This window comes from Apostichopus japonicus, chromosome 13, assembly GCF_037975245.1.
Source record: "Apostichopus japonicus isolate 1M-3 chromosome 13, ASM3797524v1, whole genome shotgun sequence".
NCBI lineage: Eukaryota > Metazoa > Echinodermata > Holothuroidea > Aspidochirotida > Stichopodidae > Apostichopus > Apostichopus japonicus.
In genome coordinates this window covers 25,478,769-25,496,283 of record NC_092573.1, presented here as the reverse complement: position 1 = coordinate 25,496,283, position 17,515 = coordinate 25,478,769, and the positions used below count along the sequence as shown (strand labels likewise).

General features: G+C 39.8%; 1 protein-coding gene across 8 annotated transcripts in view; it reads left to right on the top strand.

Annotated features, from left to right (window-relative positions):
• The window catches only part of LOC139978962 (uncharacterized), an 89,943-nt gene extending 76,251 nt beyond the window's left edge, over positions 1-13,692 (top strand). For all 8 annotated transcript variants that reach the window (XM_071989560.1, XM_071989564.1, XM_071989563.1 and 5 more), the window contains 8 exons: positions 189-440; positions 3,778-4,032; positions 6,237-6,488; positions 6,593-6,844; positions 6,958-7,209; positions 7,314-7,565; positions 9,542-9,739; positions 12,142-13,692. In XM_071989560.1, coding sequence (XP_071845661.1) covers positions 189-440; positions 3,778-4,032; positions 6,237-6,488; positions 6,593-6,844; positions 6,958-7,209; positions 7,314-7,565; positions 9,542-9,739; positions 12,142-12,341 — 1,913 coding nt within the window. In that variant the 3' untranslated portion in view covers positions 12,342-13,692. The remainder of the gene's footprint in view (positions 1-188; positions 441-3,777; positions 4,033-6,236; positions 6,489-6,592; positions 6,845-6,957; positions 7,210-7,313; positions 7,566-9,541; positions 9,740-12,141) is intronic.
• The last annotated feature ends 3,823 nt before the right edge of the window (positions 13,693-17,515 follow it).

Genomic DNA, 17,515 nt, shown 5'->3' with positions numbered 1-17,515 from the left:
CTTTTTATCATGTGAGGTGCGCAGTTTCATTGCTCTCCTTAGGGAATTGAGGAGATTATTGCACATTTGTAACATTTGAGGAGCGCTGTTATATGCTCTCGCGGATCAAATTTAAGGAGTGCAGGAGCGCGACTGTGCTGGCGCTCCTTATAAATGATTTCACAATCTGACTGTTTCTCATAATCCAGGTGAAGATAATATTCCACCAGTGATTAGTGGTTGCCCTAGTGACATCACCAGGACAGCTGCACCAGGTGCCAATGGTATAGTTGTGAGCTGGACACCACCCACTGCCACAGATCCTTCAGGGGTAGATCCACCATCAGTCAACAACAGACCAGGAACTACCTTTACTGTGGGAACAACTCAAGTAGTCTACACATTCTTTGATGGAGCTGGGAATCCTGCCTTCTGTTCATTTGTTGTTAATGTGTTACCAGGTCAGTAAACCAGACAAGATTGTTGGGGTCTGGGTTCTAGATTTCTTAGAAATAAGATCATCTCCATAAATGATTTTACAAACTGATTGTTTTCTCATATGATATTATAATATAACCAGGTCAGTAACCAGACAAGTATGTTGGCTATGGGATTCTTTTGATTTCTTATGCACACAAAAATCTTCTCAAAAGATTTGGCGTCGTCACTCTGTGTAGATGTGTTCTAATGTGTCACAGCTACCAGCTGACTTTCTGTGTAGATGTGTTCTAATGTGTCACAGCTTTCAGCTGACTTTCTGTGTAGGTGTGTTCTAATATGTCACAGCTACCAGCTGACTTTCTGTGTAGATGTCTTCTAATGGGTCACAGCTACCAGCTGACTTTCTGTGAAGGTGTGTTCTAATATGTCACAGCTACCAGCTGACTTTCTGTGTAGACGTGTTCTAATGTGTCACAGCTACCAGCTGACTTTCTGTGTAGATGTCTTCTAATGTGTCACAGCTACCAGCTGACTTTCTGTGTAGATGTGTTCTAATGTGTCACAGTTACCAGCTGACTTTCTGTGTAGACGTGTTCTAATGTGTCACAGCTACCAGCTGACTTTCTGTGTAGATGTCTTCTAATGTGTCACAGCTACCAGCTGACTTTCTGTGTAGATGTCTTCTAATGTGTCACAGCTACCAGCTGACTTTCTGTGTAGATGTCTTCTAATGTGTCACAGCTACCAGCTGACTTTCTGTGTAGGTGTGTTCTAATGTGTCACAGCTACCAGCTGACTTTCTGTGTAGACGTGTTCTAATGTGTCACAGCTACCAGCTGACTTTCTGTGTAGATGTGTTCTAATGTGTCACAGCTACCAGCTGACTTTCTGTGTAGATGTGTTCTAATGTGTCACAGTTACCAGCTGACTTTCTGTGTAGACGTGTTCTAATGTGTCACAGCTACCAGCTGACTTTCTGTGTAGATGTCTTCTAATGTGTCACAGCTACCAGCTGACTTTCTGTGTAGATGTCTTCTAATGTGTCACAGCTACCAGCTGACTTTCTGTGTAGATGTCTTCTAATGTGTCACAGCTACCAGCTGACTTTCTGTGTAGATGTGTTCTAATGTGTCACAGCTACCAGCTGACTTTCTGTGTAGATGTGTTCTAATGTGTCACAGCTACCAGCTGACTTTCTGTGTAGATGTGTTCTAATGTGTCACAGTTACCAGCTGACTTTCTGTGTAGATGTGTTCTAATGTGTCACAGCTACCAGCTGACTTTCTGTGTAGGTGTGTTGTAATGTGTCACAGCTACCAGCTGACTTTCTGTGTAGATGTGTTCTAATGTGTCACAGCTACCAGCTGACTTTCTGTGTAGATGTGTTCTAATGTGTCACAGCTACCAGCTGACTTTCTGTGGAGATGTGTTCTAATGTGTCACAGCTACCAGCTGACTTTCTGTGGAGATGTGTTCTAATGTGTCACAGCTACCAGCTGACTTTCTGTGTAGGTGTGTTCTAATGTGTCACAGCTACCAGCTGACTTTCTGTGTAGACGTGTTCTAATATGTCACAGCTACCAGCTGACTTTCTGTGTAGACGTGTTCTAATGTGTCACAGCTACCAGCTGACTTTCTGTGTAGATGTGTTCTAATGTGTCACAGCTACCAGCTGACTTTCTGTGTAGATGTCTTCTAATGTGTCACAGCTACCAGCTGACTTTCTGTGTAGATGTGTTCAAATGTGTTACAGCTACCAGCTGACTTTCTGTGTAGATGTGTTCTAATGTGTCACAGCTACCAGCTGACTTTCTGTGTAGATGTGGTCTAATGTGTCACAGCTACCAGCTGACTTTCTGCAAGCCATGTAACTGACAACGAAAACAAATGTTATACAAATGATAGCTGGCTTTTGTTATGATTTGGACGTTTGTGGCTTTGCAATGACTATTAAAATTGTACTAGTAAAAGAATATAACCAATAGTTGACAATTATTACATGTATAAATTCATTGCTTGAATGATGCCAGTCACATAGCTAGAGGTCTAGAAAGTTATAAGTGCTTTTATAACTGCTACATGTATCACAACTGCACAGTTGTAGAAGCAAGTGGAAGGGACAAGGAGGTATTCACACAAACACGCCCGCCTCTCCCCTTCCCATCCCCAATATGTAAAAAGAACAAAACAAGTCAAATCCAATTCCAAAAATAATTTCTGGTTCTGAAATGTATTTTGTACTCAAAAGTTGGTACAAGAGATCAAGAAATAACCGAAAATGTTCTAGACCCCTGCAATGACTCTGCTGCCTCCTGCATTCCCAGCTTATTGCAGTGTTCAACACCCCCTCTGCCTCCCCTACCTCCCCCCCCCCTCCAAACACTCATCTACATTAGAAATATCTCCATGTACTTCTGGATATATAGCCTGGTCATTCAGCTCACTCCCAACTTATTGTAGTATGCACCACCCCCTCCATCTCCCCTCCACCCCCCTCCAAACACTCACCTAAATTAGTAATATCCTCCTGTACCTCTGGATATATAGCCTGGATATGCAGCTCACTCCCAGCTTATTGCAGTGTGCACCACCACCTCCCCATGCAGCTCTCTTCATGTTATGATCCTCTGAATGACAGTCTTTTTTCTTGGAATTGTTTATTTTAATAAATGTTGTGATATGAAGATGAAGTCTTTAAGGAGTTAGCCTAACTTCCTCCAGCATGTAAAGCTATCCCAAAAACTGTAATAAATAGTTCAATATTCAATTTGATAGTGTCGATCCTGAATGTTCACTTCGGCCACAAAATACGTATACTTAAGACAAGAGCTACAGCATTTATAGGTAGGCTTAGGCTTCACCCCTCACCCCAGAGCCATTCCCCAGACGGCCAAAGTTTATCACAACCCAACTGAACCGTTGTTACGTGGATAATCGACATTAGTGGGACAGTGCATATATGTGCTTAAAACTACCACTGAGCAAGATGTTTTCAATTTCAAGTCCAGTTGGCTTCAGTCAGCAGAACCGAACCTGTAGGGTTTTTTTCCCGACCGGGAGTCTTATGCAATGTGGCAATTCACAACTTAAGTGGCCCAGTTTTAGTAAATACAACCAATCACAGGGAACGAAATTTGCATGTGACCGAAATGTTAATAACATTTGGAGTTGTGTGCTATTCAGTGTGAGGGTGTCGGTTGTGAGACTGTGGGTCTTTGCGGCAATCAAAGACTAGATCACAACAGTCAAGATGAGTCCGGCAGTGTGCGGCTGGCTTAAGCCAGTATTAACTAGACCCATGTAGGCTTATTAAAATATCAAAGTAATCCTGTAATATCTCCCAAATATTATTTTTAGGTGCCGACCAACAACTAGAGTTGATCGACTGTCCTGCAAATATCGTGCAACCAGCAGCCCCTGGCATCATGTTTCAAACAGTCACTTGGACAGAGCCTTCGGCCAGGACAAGCACCGGCCTGATTCTAGAACCGACATCCGGTCCAGCAATACCACAAGGATTCTTTCGGCTTGGGACATCAAATATCGTTTACAATTTCACCAGTGGCACCGTCAGCATTGCATGCACCTTTGATATTACTGTTGTTGCGGAAGGTAAGAGTTATCTTTTCACATCTGATCTTTCAGAAAGAAACTGCCGTTTCCATGACATGATTAATACAGACCGCACATATATCATGCCGAGGAAATGGTAAACCAAATATTTTTATTTTCAGTTCTGGACCTGAAATTTAGCTTTAAGCCCTTCTTCACCTATTGATCATAATTTTCTTCTGCTCATCAATATAGGATGCACATTCTTAAAGCAGTACCAAATATAAGCAAATCTGTTTGAAATAAGTGAGATGCCCTGATGAAAAGTGTGGTATCCGAGGGTAAGGAATGCGACCGTAAATATTACAGGAACACAACATGTGGAGTAGGCCTACACAAATTGGAGAGGGCATGTATTGATCTGTTTGAACTTGAAGATAGCTTATAATACAACAATGAATTCAACTCAGTCATATGGGAATTCAACACTGTGACAAAAAAGTATCTTCAGGTTGTTACCTCTTCCGACACTTTTAAAGGGTGTGAAGTCTCGCTGAAAAAGAAATGTCTAATGCTGGTAATCTGACCTATTTTCGAATGAGGTGTAACAGAAGTGTTAGACACCACCATCGATCCCAGAAAATACACATGCACAAAGCTTGCTACCATCGGTAATTAGACACTAGTGTACAGTCAGTACATACAGCTGCGGTCAATACCCACAGCACAGTGTATAAACGATACAGCGATGGACATCTCAGGTCCAGCTAAAGATAATACGGTATCACGTTTCATTACTGTCTGCATTTTGTAGCGACACAAACAAAACATCACTTGCAAGCAACAGAAAGTTAACTTTTTCAGATGGTCACATGCAGTTTGGGGCGAGTCCCCAATGCCTTTAAAGTAAAGTACCTGAAATCAGCTTCTTCAAACATTGTACACTACATCTTGATTTCATATCGATTCTTTTTCGCTCTTGCTCATGCAGCAGCAATGAGCTGAAGCGACAGAAACATCTTCAGCTTCCTATGGCTTCATCATAGAGACCCAACTTCAACTTGCCATTACACTAATTAGGACTTTTCTCAGCTTGAAACAGAAAACGATTTGATAAAGAGTTATCTTTCCTGTGATCTAACTTTTCTCACATTCAAAAGCTGTTCTCGACTGAAACTTGGAGTGGTTGGGGGGGGGGGGGAGTTTTAAGAGGAAAACTCATGCTATTCATTTTAGTAGACTTCCCTATTCAATTTACATTATGCTTATGATCTTCCATGTTAGAGTGCCGCTTTCAACAGCATTGTTCGTTCCCTTTTAACAGTGATTATCGATTTCCTTGAAACGTATTTGAAGGGATAGAGAATATATCTTTCAGAAAAGGTATAATGATTTTAATTGGTTGAAATTTGCCAACAGACAAGACATTGGCAAATCAGGAGTCCTTTTAGATTTGCTTGAAGTAAATCACTCCAAACCACAGTCAGTGTAGCGGATTAACATTATCATAACAATGCAGTATGCATAGTTTGACTCCACAGGGTTTACGTACTGCAGCTATGAGTGATAGATATAACTGATAATTTAAAAAAAAAAAATTAGGTGATTTAAGCATGAAAAGGTTTTGCCACAAGGAATTGATATGTAACTTACCATCTTGGCCATTTGACAATACCCGGTGACTCTGATAGACAGTGTAGGCTTACTTGCGAAAGACTTCATATCAGAGAAATAAGTCTGTCAGCTACCTACATGAAACCCAAAGATTGTTCTTTCAAAAAGGTTTCCATCTTTTGGCATCTTTTGGCATCTTCTCCTCAGGTTTTTGTACCGGACCTATTAAAATCTTATACTGATCTGCAACTTTCACCTTCCTGCACAGTGACGCAGTAACGATACTTTATACACAACCTGTGTCAAATACAGCTTAAGAAGAGCAACAAGCATTGATTAACTGACCTGAATTGTAAGACAAAGATGTGGTTGTATTCTATAACAAAAAATACTTTGAGTTATCTTAGTTAGGACATGTAAATTAGACTGACAATTCCATGCTAAAATCACAAGGAGAAACCTACTTGAGCAAATACCATATCATACCCATGCATTCAGTGTATTGACATACGGTATACATTTGCACCTGAAGATGTTCATAGTATTTTTCTTACCTCTCCTCCCCCTATCCTCCCTCCCCCCCCCCCTTTCTTAATATTTCCTCTTTCCCTCCTTTGAAAATATTAACAAAATCTTCCTTGTCTTCTCAGCTGTGGATAATACCCCTCCATTGATTAGTGGTTGCCCCAATGACATCACCCGGACAGCTGCACCAGGTACCAGTGGTATAGTTGTGAGCTGGACACCACCCACTGCCACAGATCCTTCAGGGGTAGATCCACCATCAGTCACCAACAGACCAGGAACTACCTTTACTGTGGGAACAACACAAGTAGTCTACACATTCTTTGATGGAGCTGGGAATCCTGCCTTCTGTTCATTTGTTGTTAATGTGTTACCAGGTCAGTAACCAGACAAAATTGTTGGGTTCTGGGTTCTAGATTTCTTAGAAATAAAATCATCTCCATAAATGATTTCACAATCTGACTGTTTTCTCATAATCCAGGTGAAGATAACATTCCACCAGTGATAAGTGGTTGCCCTAGTGACATCACCAGGACAGCTGCACCAGGTACCAATGGTATAGTTGTGAGCTGGACACCACCCACTGCCACAGATCCTTCAGGGGTAGATCCACCATCAGTCAACAACAGACCAGGAACTACCTTTACTGTGGGAACAACACAAGTAGTCTACACATTCTTTGATGGAGCTGGGAATCCTGCCTTCTGTTCATTTGTTGTTATAATATCACCAGGTCAGTAAAACACACAAGTTTGTAGGAATTGGGATGCTTTTGATATCTTACTAATGAATACAATTTGATATATACTCTCATCTTGTCAATCTGACTGTTTTCTCATAATCCAGGTGAAGACAACCTTCCACCAGTGATAAGTGGTTGCCCTAGTGACATCACCAGGACAGCAGCACCAGGTGCCAATGTTACAGTTGTGAGCTGGACACCACCCACTGCCACAGATCCTTCAGGGGTAGATCCACCATCAGTCACTAACAGACCAGGGACTACCTTTACTGTGGGAACAACACAAGTAGTCTACACATTCTTTGATGGAGCTGGGAATCCTGCCTTCTGTTCATTTGTTGTTAATGTGTTACCAGGTCAGTAACCAGACAAAATTGTTGGGTAATGGGTTCTAGATTTCTTAGAAATAAAATCATCTCTATTAATGATTTCACAATCCGACTGTTTTCTCATCATTCAGGTGAAGATAACATTCCACCAGTGATTAGTGGTTGCCCTAGTGACATCACCAGGACAGCTGCACCAGGTACCAGTGGTATAGTTGTGAGCTGGACACCACCCACTGCCACAGATCCTTCAGGGGTAGATCCACCATCAGTCACCAACAGACCTGGGAATACCTTTGCTGTGGGAACAACACAAGTAGTCTACACATTCTTGGATGGAGCTGGAAATCCTGCCTTCTGTTCATTTGTTGTTAATGTGTTACCAGGTCAGTAACCAGACAAAATTGTTGGGTAATGGGTTCTAGATTTTTTAGAAATAAAATCATCTCTATAAATGATTTCACAATCTGACTGTTTTCTCATAATCCAGGTGAAGATAACTTTCCACCAGTGATTCTCCCAGGTAATACAATGTTGAGATTTTTCAATGTCTCAAAGAATGGTTACGTAAATGAAGGGCTTACTTTTGATCACCATGTTTGACAAACATGGAGTACAATAAAACATTCAACAGCAGAATGTTCCCTTCACTTTGTATCTAAAGAGTATATATACAGCTTTCCCTGATCATGGTGACTCATCCATTGTTAACTGGCTACCTCATCGAGCTCTCCTGATCATTGTAACAGAATGGTGACTCATCCATTGTTAACTGGCTACCTCATAAAGCTCTCCTGATGATTGAAAGAGAATGGTGCCTCATCCATTGTTAACTGGCTACCTCATAGAGCTCTCATGATCATTGTAACAGAATGGTGACTCATCCATTGTTAACTGGCTACCTCATAAAGCTCTCCTGATGATTGAAACAGAATGGTGACTCATCCATTGTTAACTGGCTACCTCATAGAGCTCTCCTGATCATTGTAACAGAATGGTGACTCATCCATTGTTAACTGGCTACCTCACAGAGCTCTCATGATCATTGTAACAGAGTGGTGATTCATCCATTGTTAACTGGCTACCTCATAGAGCTCTCATGATCATTGTAACAGAATGGTGCCTCATCCATTGTTAACTGGCTGCCTCATAGAGCTCTCCTGATCATTGTAACAGAATGGTGACTCATCCATTGTTAACTGGCTACCTCACAGAGCTCTCCTGATCATTGTAACAGAATGGTGACTCATCCATTGTTAATAGGCTACCTCACAGAGCTCTCCTGATCATTGTTACAGAATGGTGACTCATCTATTGTTAACTGGCTACCTCACAGAGCTCTCATGATCATTGTAACAGAATGGTGACTCATCCATTGTTAACTGGCTACCTCACAGAGCTCTCCTGATCATTGTAACAGAATGGTCACTCATCCATTGTTAACTGGCTACCTCACAGAGCTCTCATGATCATTGTAACAGAATGGAGACTCATCCATTGTTAACTGGCTACCTCACAGAGCTCTCCTGATGATTAAAACAGAATGGTTACTCATTCTTGTTTACTGGCTACCTCACAAAGATTTCATCGTCAGAATGGTTACTCATTCTTGTTAACTGGCTACCCCACAGAGATTTCATCCTGCTCATGGTTAGAGAATGGTTACTCATCCTTGTTTACTGGCTACCTCACAGAGATTACATCCTGCTCATGGTTACAGAATGGTTACTCATTCTTGTTAATTGGCTACCTCACAGAGGTTTCTGCCATCGTAAACACAACACATTTGAGCATTTCTGGTTCTTCAACTGCAGTGGTGCCATAAATGATCTACCTGTAACATATTCTTAATATTTCCCCAGAGTATCATCAAATAATCAGACTAGGTTGATTTTGATGGTGTTGTTTGGTGTAATTCAGTTAGCCCAGGATATGCTGTGTTGACCAGCATCTAGGTTTATACCAGCCTCAAGTCAGATTCTCCACTAGAATCGATGGTCCCCTAAAGTACCAGTCGCATTTTAACAAAATGTCTGATCAAATATTGATATGAAAATAAAACGAAAATTGTTAGCAAACTGCTTATACACTAAAAAGCCTGTGTAAGAGAATGTGTAAAATTAAGTGGGCCTGATGTTTCGGTCCTAGCAGGATCTTCTACAAAGGCTGAATGACAAGTGATCCTACTAGGATCCTGCTAGAAGATCCTGCTAGGATCGAAAGGTTAGGCCCACTTACTTTGACACAAATATTGATACAGTTAAAGTTTGATTGTACACAGACAGAATATGTTTTGAGCAATTTCCAAGTAGAGTTGTTACAAAGGTGTTGTTTTTATCTGCTGTGCTGTTTTCTCTTTCAGGCTCATCTTTAACATGCCTGGTCTGCACAAGCTATTCGTACCGTGATTCAAGTCTGGCCCAGCAGAACATTGATCTTCAGGATTTGGATTGTGAGAATGGTATTGTTAATGGAGGCAGTGTGACAGTAGAAGAGTGTATGTCAAATGCAGACAGCTGTGTGACGATTGCAATGGACATTATTGGTACTGGTTCAAATGGTTAGTAAAAATTCTTCTACCATGACCCACCCACCCACCCCCCTCTCCCCCCCAAGCCAACTCACCCCCCCCCAAATGAAAACCTTAGGCATATGATAGTATTCTGTTTATGGCCACAAATAAACATAATAGCCTCTCTGACAGCAACATGTCCTCCGATGTGGAATGTATTCTATTTTTGGAAACATTAGGATGTTAACCTGTCTTTTGACAGTGTGGTTTGTATGATAGGATATATTAACCTGTCTTTTGACAGAGTGTTTTGTATGATAGGATATGTTAGCCTGTCTTTTGTTAGTGTGGTTTGTATGATAGGATATGTTAGCCTGTCTTTTGACTGTGGTTTGTATGATAGGATATGTTAGCCTGTCTTTTGACAGTGTGGTTTGTATGATATGATATGATAGCCTGTCTTTTGACAGTGTGGTTTGTATGATATGATATGTAAGCCTGTCTTTTGACAGTGTGGTTTGTATGATAGGATATGTTCGACTGTCTTTTGACAGTGTGGTTTGTATGATAGGATATGTAAGCCTGTCTTTTGACAGAGTGTTTTGTATGATAGGATATGTTAGCCTGTCTTTGGACTGTGAGGTTTGTATGATAGGATATGTGAGCCTGTCTTTTGACAGTGTGGTTTGTATGATAGGATATGTTAGCCTGTCTTTTGATAGTGTGGTTTGTATGATAGGATATGTTAGCCTGTCTTTTGACTGTGGTTTGCATGATAGGATATGCTAGCCTGTCTTTTGACAGTGTGGTTTGTATGATAGGATATGTTAGCCTGTCTTTGGACAGTGTGGTTTGTATGATAGGATATGTAGGCCTGTCTTTTGACAGTGTGGTTTGTATGATAGGATATGTTAGCCTGTCTTTTGACAGTGCGGTTTGTATGATAGGATATTTAAGCCTGTATTTTGACTGTGGTTTTTATGACAGGATATGTTAGCCTGTCTTTTGATAGTGTGGTTTGTATGATAGGATATGTTAGCCTGTCTTTTGACAATGTGGTTTGTATGAGAGGATATGTTAGCAAGTCTTTTGTTAGTGTGGTTTGTATGATAGGATATGTTAGCCTGTCTTTTGACTGTGGTTTGTATGATAGGATATGTTAGCCTGTCTTTTGACAGTGTGGTTTGTATTATAGGATATGTTAGCAAGTCTTTTGTTAGTGTGGTTTGTATGATAGGATATGTTAGCCTGTCTTTTAACTGTGGTTTGTATGATAGGATATGTTAGCCTGTCTTTTGACAGTGTGGTTTGTATAATAGGATATGTAAGCCTGTCTTTTGACGTTGTGGTTTGTATGAGAGGATATGTTGGCAAGTCTTTGTTAGTGTGGTTTGTATGATAGGATATGCTAGCCTGTCTTTTGACAGTGTGGTTTGTATGATAGGATATGTTAGCCTGTCTTTGGACAGTGTGGTTTGTATGATAGGATATGTAGGCCTGTCTTTTGACAGTGTGGTTTGTATGATAGGATATGTTAGCCTGTCTTTTGACAGTGCGGTTTGTATGATAGGATATTTAAGCCTGTATTTTGACTGTGGTTTTTATGACAGGATATGTTAGCCTGTCTTTTGATAGTGTGGTTTGTATGATAGGATATGTTAGCCTGTCTTTTGACAATGTGGTTTGTATGAGAGGATATGTTAGCAAGTCTTTTGTTAGTGTGGTTTGTATGATAGGATATGTTAGCCTGTCTTTTGACTGTGGTTTGTATGATAGGATATGTTAGCCTGTCTTTTGACAGTGTGGTTTGTATTATAGGATATGTTAGCAAGTCTTTTGTTAGTGTGGTTTGTATGATAGGATATGTTAGCCTGTCTTTTAACTGTGGTTTGTATGATAGGATATGTTAGCCTGTCTTTTGACAGTGTGGTTTGTATAATAGGATATGTAAGCCTGTCTTTTGACGTTGTGGTTTGTATGAGAGGATATGTTGGCAAGTCTTTGTTAGTGTGGTTTGTATGATAGGATATGCTAGCCTGTCTTTTGACAGTGTGGTTTGTATGATAGGATATGTTAGCCTGTCTTTTGACAGTGTGGTTTGTATTATAGGATATGTTAGCAAGTCTTTTGTTAGTGTGGTTTGTATGATAGGATATGTTAGCCTGTCTTTTGACTGTGGTTTGTATGATAGGATATGTTAGCCTGTCTTTTGACAGTGTGGTTTGTATAATAGGATATGTAAGGCTGTCTTTTGACAGTGTGGTTTGTATGATAGGATATGTCGCTATGTCAACAAATTAACAGCAGCTGCCTTGGGTGTAAAACAGTTAGTCCATCATTTGATTAACCTGCAGTATTAACCAGGATGATGTAGTCATTTCTTGCATCAGACAGACTTATAGCATTGTGTGTCAATAAATAACCATCTTGCCCTTTTCATCACTTCACAGGACTTCCCATACGGTCAGTTATACGGGCATGTGCTCAGTCCCCCAGCCTGTCTTGCATTGCCCCGAGCGGTGCCATCTCATTCTTTCTAGCCATGGAGCTTAACGTCAACATAGAGTCCGTGGAGGGTCAGATGTGCTATTGTGCGGATAGAAGTACATGTAACAACGCTCCAATCATGGATTCCCTGATGACCCCATAAGTCTTGATCCATGGGGTGTCGCTTTCCAAAAGTTTTATTTCACTTCAGTCAGAGCTGGTCTTTGATATTATTTAATTTCCAGTCGTCTTTCATGAATCGTCTCTCTGTCAAGGTTTAAATCCTTAAGTGTTGTCAGTCACACATGTTTCTATATTTGCTTTGTTGTTATATAGCCATGTGTAATATGTTATGTATATATTGATATAGCTAAAGCCATATGTTATATACAGGCATGAGCTTTTTCCACAAATTCGCGGAATATCCATGATTTCTTTTCTACCTCGGGGACAAAAACTATTATCCTAACACACTGTAGCTTATTCAAACTGGAGCCTATACTGCAATTTTTGCAAAATTCTGTGATTTTTTTTACCCCAGGCTCATCCCTGTATATAGTGGTAATAGCAAGATATCGCCAATCATTCACATCAAAGTATTGCATTCCCTGAAAACTATGCACCTCGTTTCAATGAAAGATGTTTGCTCTAGATTGGAAGAACTGGTGGTTTGCTTCATCAGACTTGGTCACCTTAATATGAGATTGATCAAGTTCTGTGTGTCTGTGATAGCTGAAACTTCCCTAGTAAAAAGATCATATCAATGTTTCCTATCTTCATATATCATTATGATTTCACTATGATGGTAACGTATGCTTGACAAGTATATTTAAGTTGCGGATTTTTCTTTTGTCGGAAATATTCTCACTTCCTTTTTTCTTTTCTTTTTAACCACGAAAACTTGATGTGGGTCTTTTGTCTTTGATAGGTATCGATTGTTTACAGTTAACGGAAAAGGTATTAAGTTTTGACTAGCCACGTCAGCGAAACAGTGGATTATGGCATTTGCCTAGAAGTGTCCCGAAGAAAATTAGTAGTAGGTTCATAAATGTATTCATAAATTACAAGTATATTTTTTTTTAATTAACAGCATTTACTTTAATATTTTTTTAATTTTATGAAAATAAAACCAATTATTTCCATCGTTCTTTCATGTTTTACTTTGAAAATTTCATTCAATTCGTAGGCAAATATGTATAGTTTGTTGGTATTCTGACCATTTCAGGACTCTCATTGTGTATCATAAGTTGATGGGCTTCGGGAATGACGTGCTACCATCTTAATAAGTATAAGCAGATTTTATTCAGCAGTAATTATCATCCTGTTTCCAACCCCTTATTATCTCAGTGCATAACCTGATGCAGACTTAAACTTCTCTCGTACCAACTAATATGCTGATTGTAAATCTGCATTAGTTGTGAAAATAAACCAAAACCATTACAAATGCAACATTTTTTGGTCATTGTGTGCATCTGGGACGAGGAGACAAGGGCGTAGGAACCGGGGGGGCTGGGGGGGGGGGGGGCACCAGCTCCCCCAGTGAAAAATGTGGAGGGGCGGAAGTATCATTCCGCCCCCTCCCCCCGGTTCGCAAGTCAGGAAACCCCTTTTTCATTTCCAAATGAGAAAAAAAAATCTCATTTGGAGCACCAAATTGCATCTAAGGCCAGGTGAAAATACAAAATTAAGTTTACAAGATGGAGTGGGTGTTGAAGTGTGCTATATGGAACCAAATTGCATTTGAGGCCACCTGGAAATGCAAAAAATTCCAAAGAGGAGGGGGACACCCCCTCCCTTTAGACCCCTCCCCCAGGCTGGCCATCAGTCTTCAGCCCCCCCACTCAAAAGTACCTTCCTACGCCACTGCGAGGAGAGGTATCAGGAAGTGAGAGAATTAGCAGGTTATGAAAGAGAGAGCTTTCAACGCTCCCATTAACCCTTTTCTTTTCGTTGTTGCGGTTGTTTTGAGCATGGTGGCCCCAGGTTGACCTAATCCTTCAGTGTTGGATTAACACACCCCCACACCCATCCCCCCCCCCTTTGTAAGTATCTTAGTTTCTCCGAAAATAATAAATTGTTAGTCTCGCCTGAGTTTACAGGGGACCCTCGACATTGATGCCCCAAGAGACATACCACATCTGCCATGATTGGTTAATCCTGCAAAGCTACCGATGACAACATGTTATCATAATGTCAAATAAATGGAAGATTTATGATTCAAATATTTACTTCTACCCCAAACATCTATTTTATTTTCTCCAGAGAAGCAGGAGCTTGAGGTTTATTTACAAAGGAGTGTCTTGAGGTCAAGGATGTTATTGTTATTTTTTAATCTTGTCTTGGAGACTTTCGGAATGTTTCGATCCAAGATTTATCAAATCTTGCCACCTGTGAGTCTTTGGTTGGCGAGGGTGTGAGAGCACAGATGGTCCCCCGATTATTTTGTGCGGGCAGGTCCAGTGTAGTGTAAAAAAGGGGGGTTCTATACACTAACGTACAACACCATGTCTGTGTAATATATCCGGACGAAACACAAATATGCGCCCTATAACTCTCACAAAGTTTCGCTTAAACAAAAACACATATTCAAGATGACATGAAAGTGTATCACATTAAACATGTAGAAATTGCAACCACTTCGTCCGAAAAGCAGATCATTCCAAAACAAAATCAAACAAGAGCCCCAACTCTGCAGCTAAGCTTCTATTTGAGAAATTTGTTTCGATTGCCAATATTTATGAGCACTTTATCCATTTCTTTGTGCGTAAATTATAAGACGTAGGGGGGGGGGGGGGGTAGCGGTGTCAATTCCATTCCTCCCATCTACATTTTCCTTGTCTTATGATCCTTCTTAACTGACATAGTTTGTTAAAATGTTCGAAAGTTGTAAACATTTCAAACGTTATATCCACAACATTTCAGAAAATGTAAACAAACGCTCTAGAGAAAGCAGTATGTTTTACGTTTTCAGAAAGTGACCTCAAATGACCTTCAGATTGTATACAATAGGATCGCATGTACAAAATTTCAGCCAAATCTAATACAAAATGACGAAATGGCATTTAATCATAAACGCTGGGCTAAAGGTGACATAATTTCTGAAGAATCGCACGATCGCTATAACTCAGCTAAAAGCTCCGCTGAACTAAAAAACAAATAACGATTCGAAGGTACCGTATTGTTTTTACAAAATTTATGCCACTTCTAGTTCATTGCTAAACAATCTCACTACGTGTCAGAAATTACGTGACGTGAGTTTCTTAACTTGAAAGATGTAAATGACCTAAATATTTACAATGGAGATCAACATCTCCCAGTGAGAAATATGTTGGCTTTGATTTATCCCTTATAGCCTTTACTCTGTATCTTAAAGGAGACCCAAACTCAACCTTCATTATTGGTGAAAGTGATATATATAACTGTTGCCGGTATATAACAGCCTCCCCGTAAAAACTTCTATATAAGTATGCTATCCCATTTAGGATATAGCCTACCCAGCAAACACACACAAAAAAAAACGTTGAAACGGTTCGTCTTTTGTTTTGACAACGTTATATGTGGTGTAATAAATATGTCACAAAAACGTTTTCAGGCTATTATTTCAAAACATTTTTTTCGTTAAAACATTAATATAACATTATCTCATAAAAACGTTATGCTGACTTATTTATAACACCACATTTAAAAACATGTTTTAGAAGCTCTTTTATAAATGTTATGATAACATATTGTGTTTGCTGGGTATCAACAAGTTTCAATGTCTTTGCACACACGAGGCTGAAGGCTTGATCAAGTATAAATAGGATATCATTGAGCCAATGAGCTTCAATGGTTATGTTTGTATGTTTTTTCTTTATTAACTTATTACAATTTTTATTTTCTGGAGATGAGTTCTGCAAATGTTGACTCTAAAATATTGACTCTTTAACATGACTTAATGATGGCAGTGGTTCAATGTCAGTACTAATAACATTCTGCTATGATGACAATGGAAAGAGAAACAGAGAGACGGTAAAAGATTTCAGATCTGATTGGCATTATGACATCACAGATTTACAAGATGACACTTTCCATAAAAGTCTTTTAAAGTAGGATATCTCCCAAACGGAACAAGACGTCTCATAGCTGCTGGGTTAGGCAGGGGTGCATGGTGGGAGTTGTCCTTCACAAATATCTATGTCTTATAAACCAAAAGTGTTGGATTGGGTGTGTACCTCCTTTAAGCTTGCCTCTTGTTTTAGTAAAAGGAAGACTTACATCAAACTTTTATCAATAGAAGATATATTAAACACACCTCATTATCGTGAGCTATAGGGGTTATCATGGTATCATGAATCTCTCTGTAAGCATATAGTTAGATACGCTGACGTATGAATGCAATTATTCGCTGTTATCGAACAAGATGTGCAAATACAGACACAATTATGGAGTGGGTGATTTATTTGAGCGAAGCACTAATGAACCCAAATGTTTGTAGGAACGGCCACCAGTTATACTTGTAGTGTGACAACATGGTCAACAACATGCATTTATACCACACTTTATTATCTCAGCAGTGTACTGGGGATGAGATATCGACGATATTTTGCAAAATTGGTACTACAATTGTCGCCCACGTCGAACCTCTTTAGGCACTGACCTTTATAGGTTGGTCTGACTTAATGGAAATACCATATGGTGACACAATAACATGGCGAATACATACCATTTTGAGGTGCAGTGGTGAAAAAGTAACGTGTGTTTGCGTGCGTAAGTCGGTAAGTGCGTGTGTGTGACACCTGTGTGTGTATTTGTGTGAACAAAAGTGTCCCGATATACTCCTTACGTCTGGCCGATGGATTTCACACTATATGATTTATAAGGTCAAAGGTCAAATAAAATCCCAGCATTTTGGCCATTACACGTATAACAAATTAACGATATGGTCCAAACCTTCAAACACAAGTAGAATATCACAGACTATTAATCTACAGTACATTCATGTAAAACGTCAAGGGTCAACTGATCAAGGTAGTAAGTGGTCAAACTTGTGCACGTACCAATGACCTTACACTGTTTGGTTAAAAATATTTCAAGTTTCAAGCTAAGGATATTCCGCAGGGCTAAGGGTGATAACCTATTAAGCATGGAAGAAATTTAGATTGATTAAAAAGCTGTTATTTTGGCTGTTTGAAAATACCAAAAATAGCGGGAAAGTGTTGTACCCACACAAAAAAAGTGCTGCAGTGACTGTTTAGAATGTTTAGATGTTTAGAATGTAAATTTGTGGAATTGTTACCCAAAGTTTGAGATGACATCTGCAACTTTATGGATTGCCTACTTTTCTGGGTCATTTAT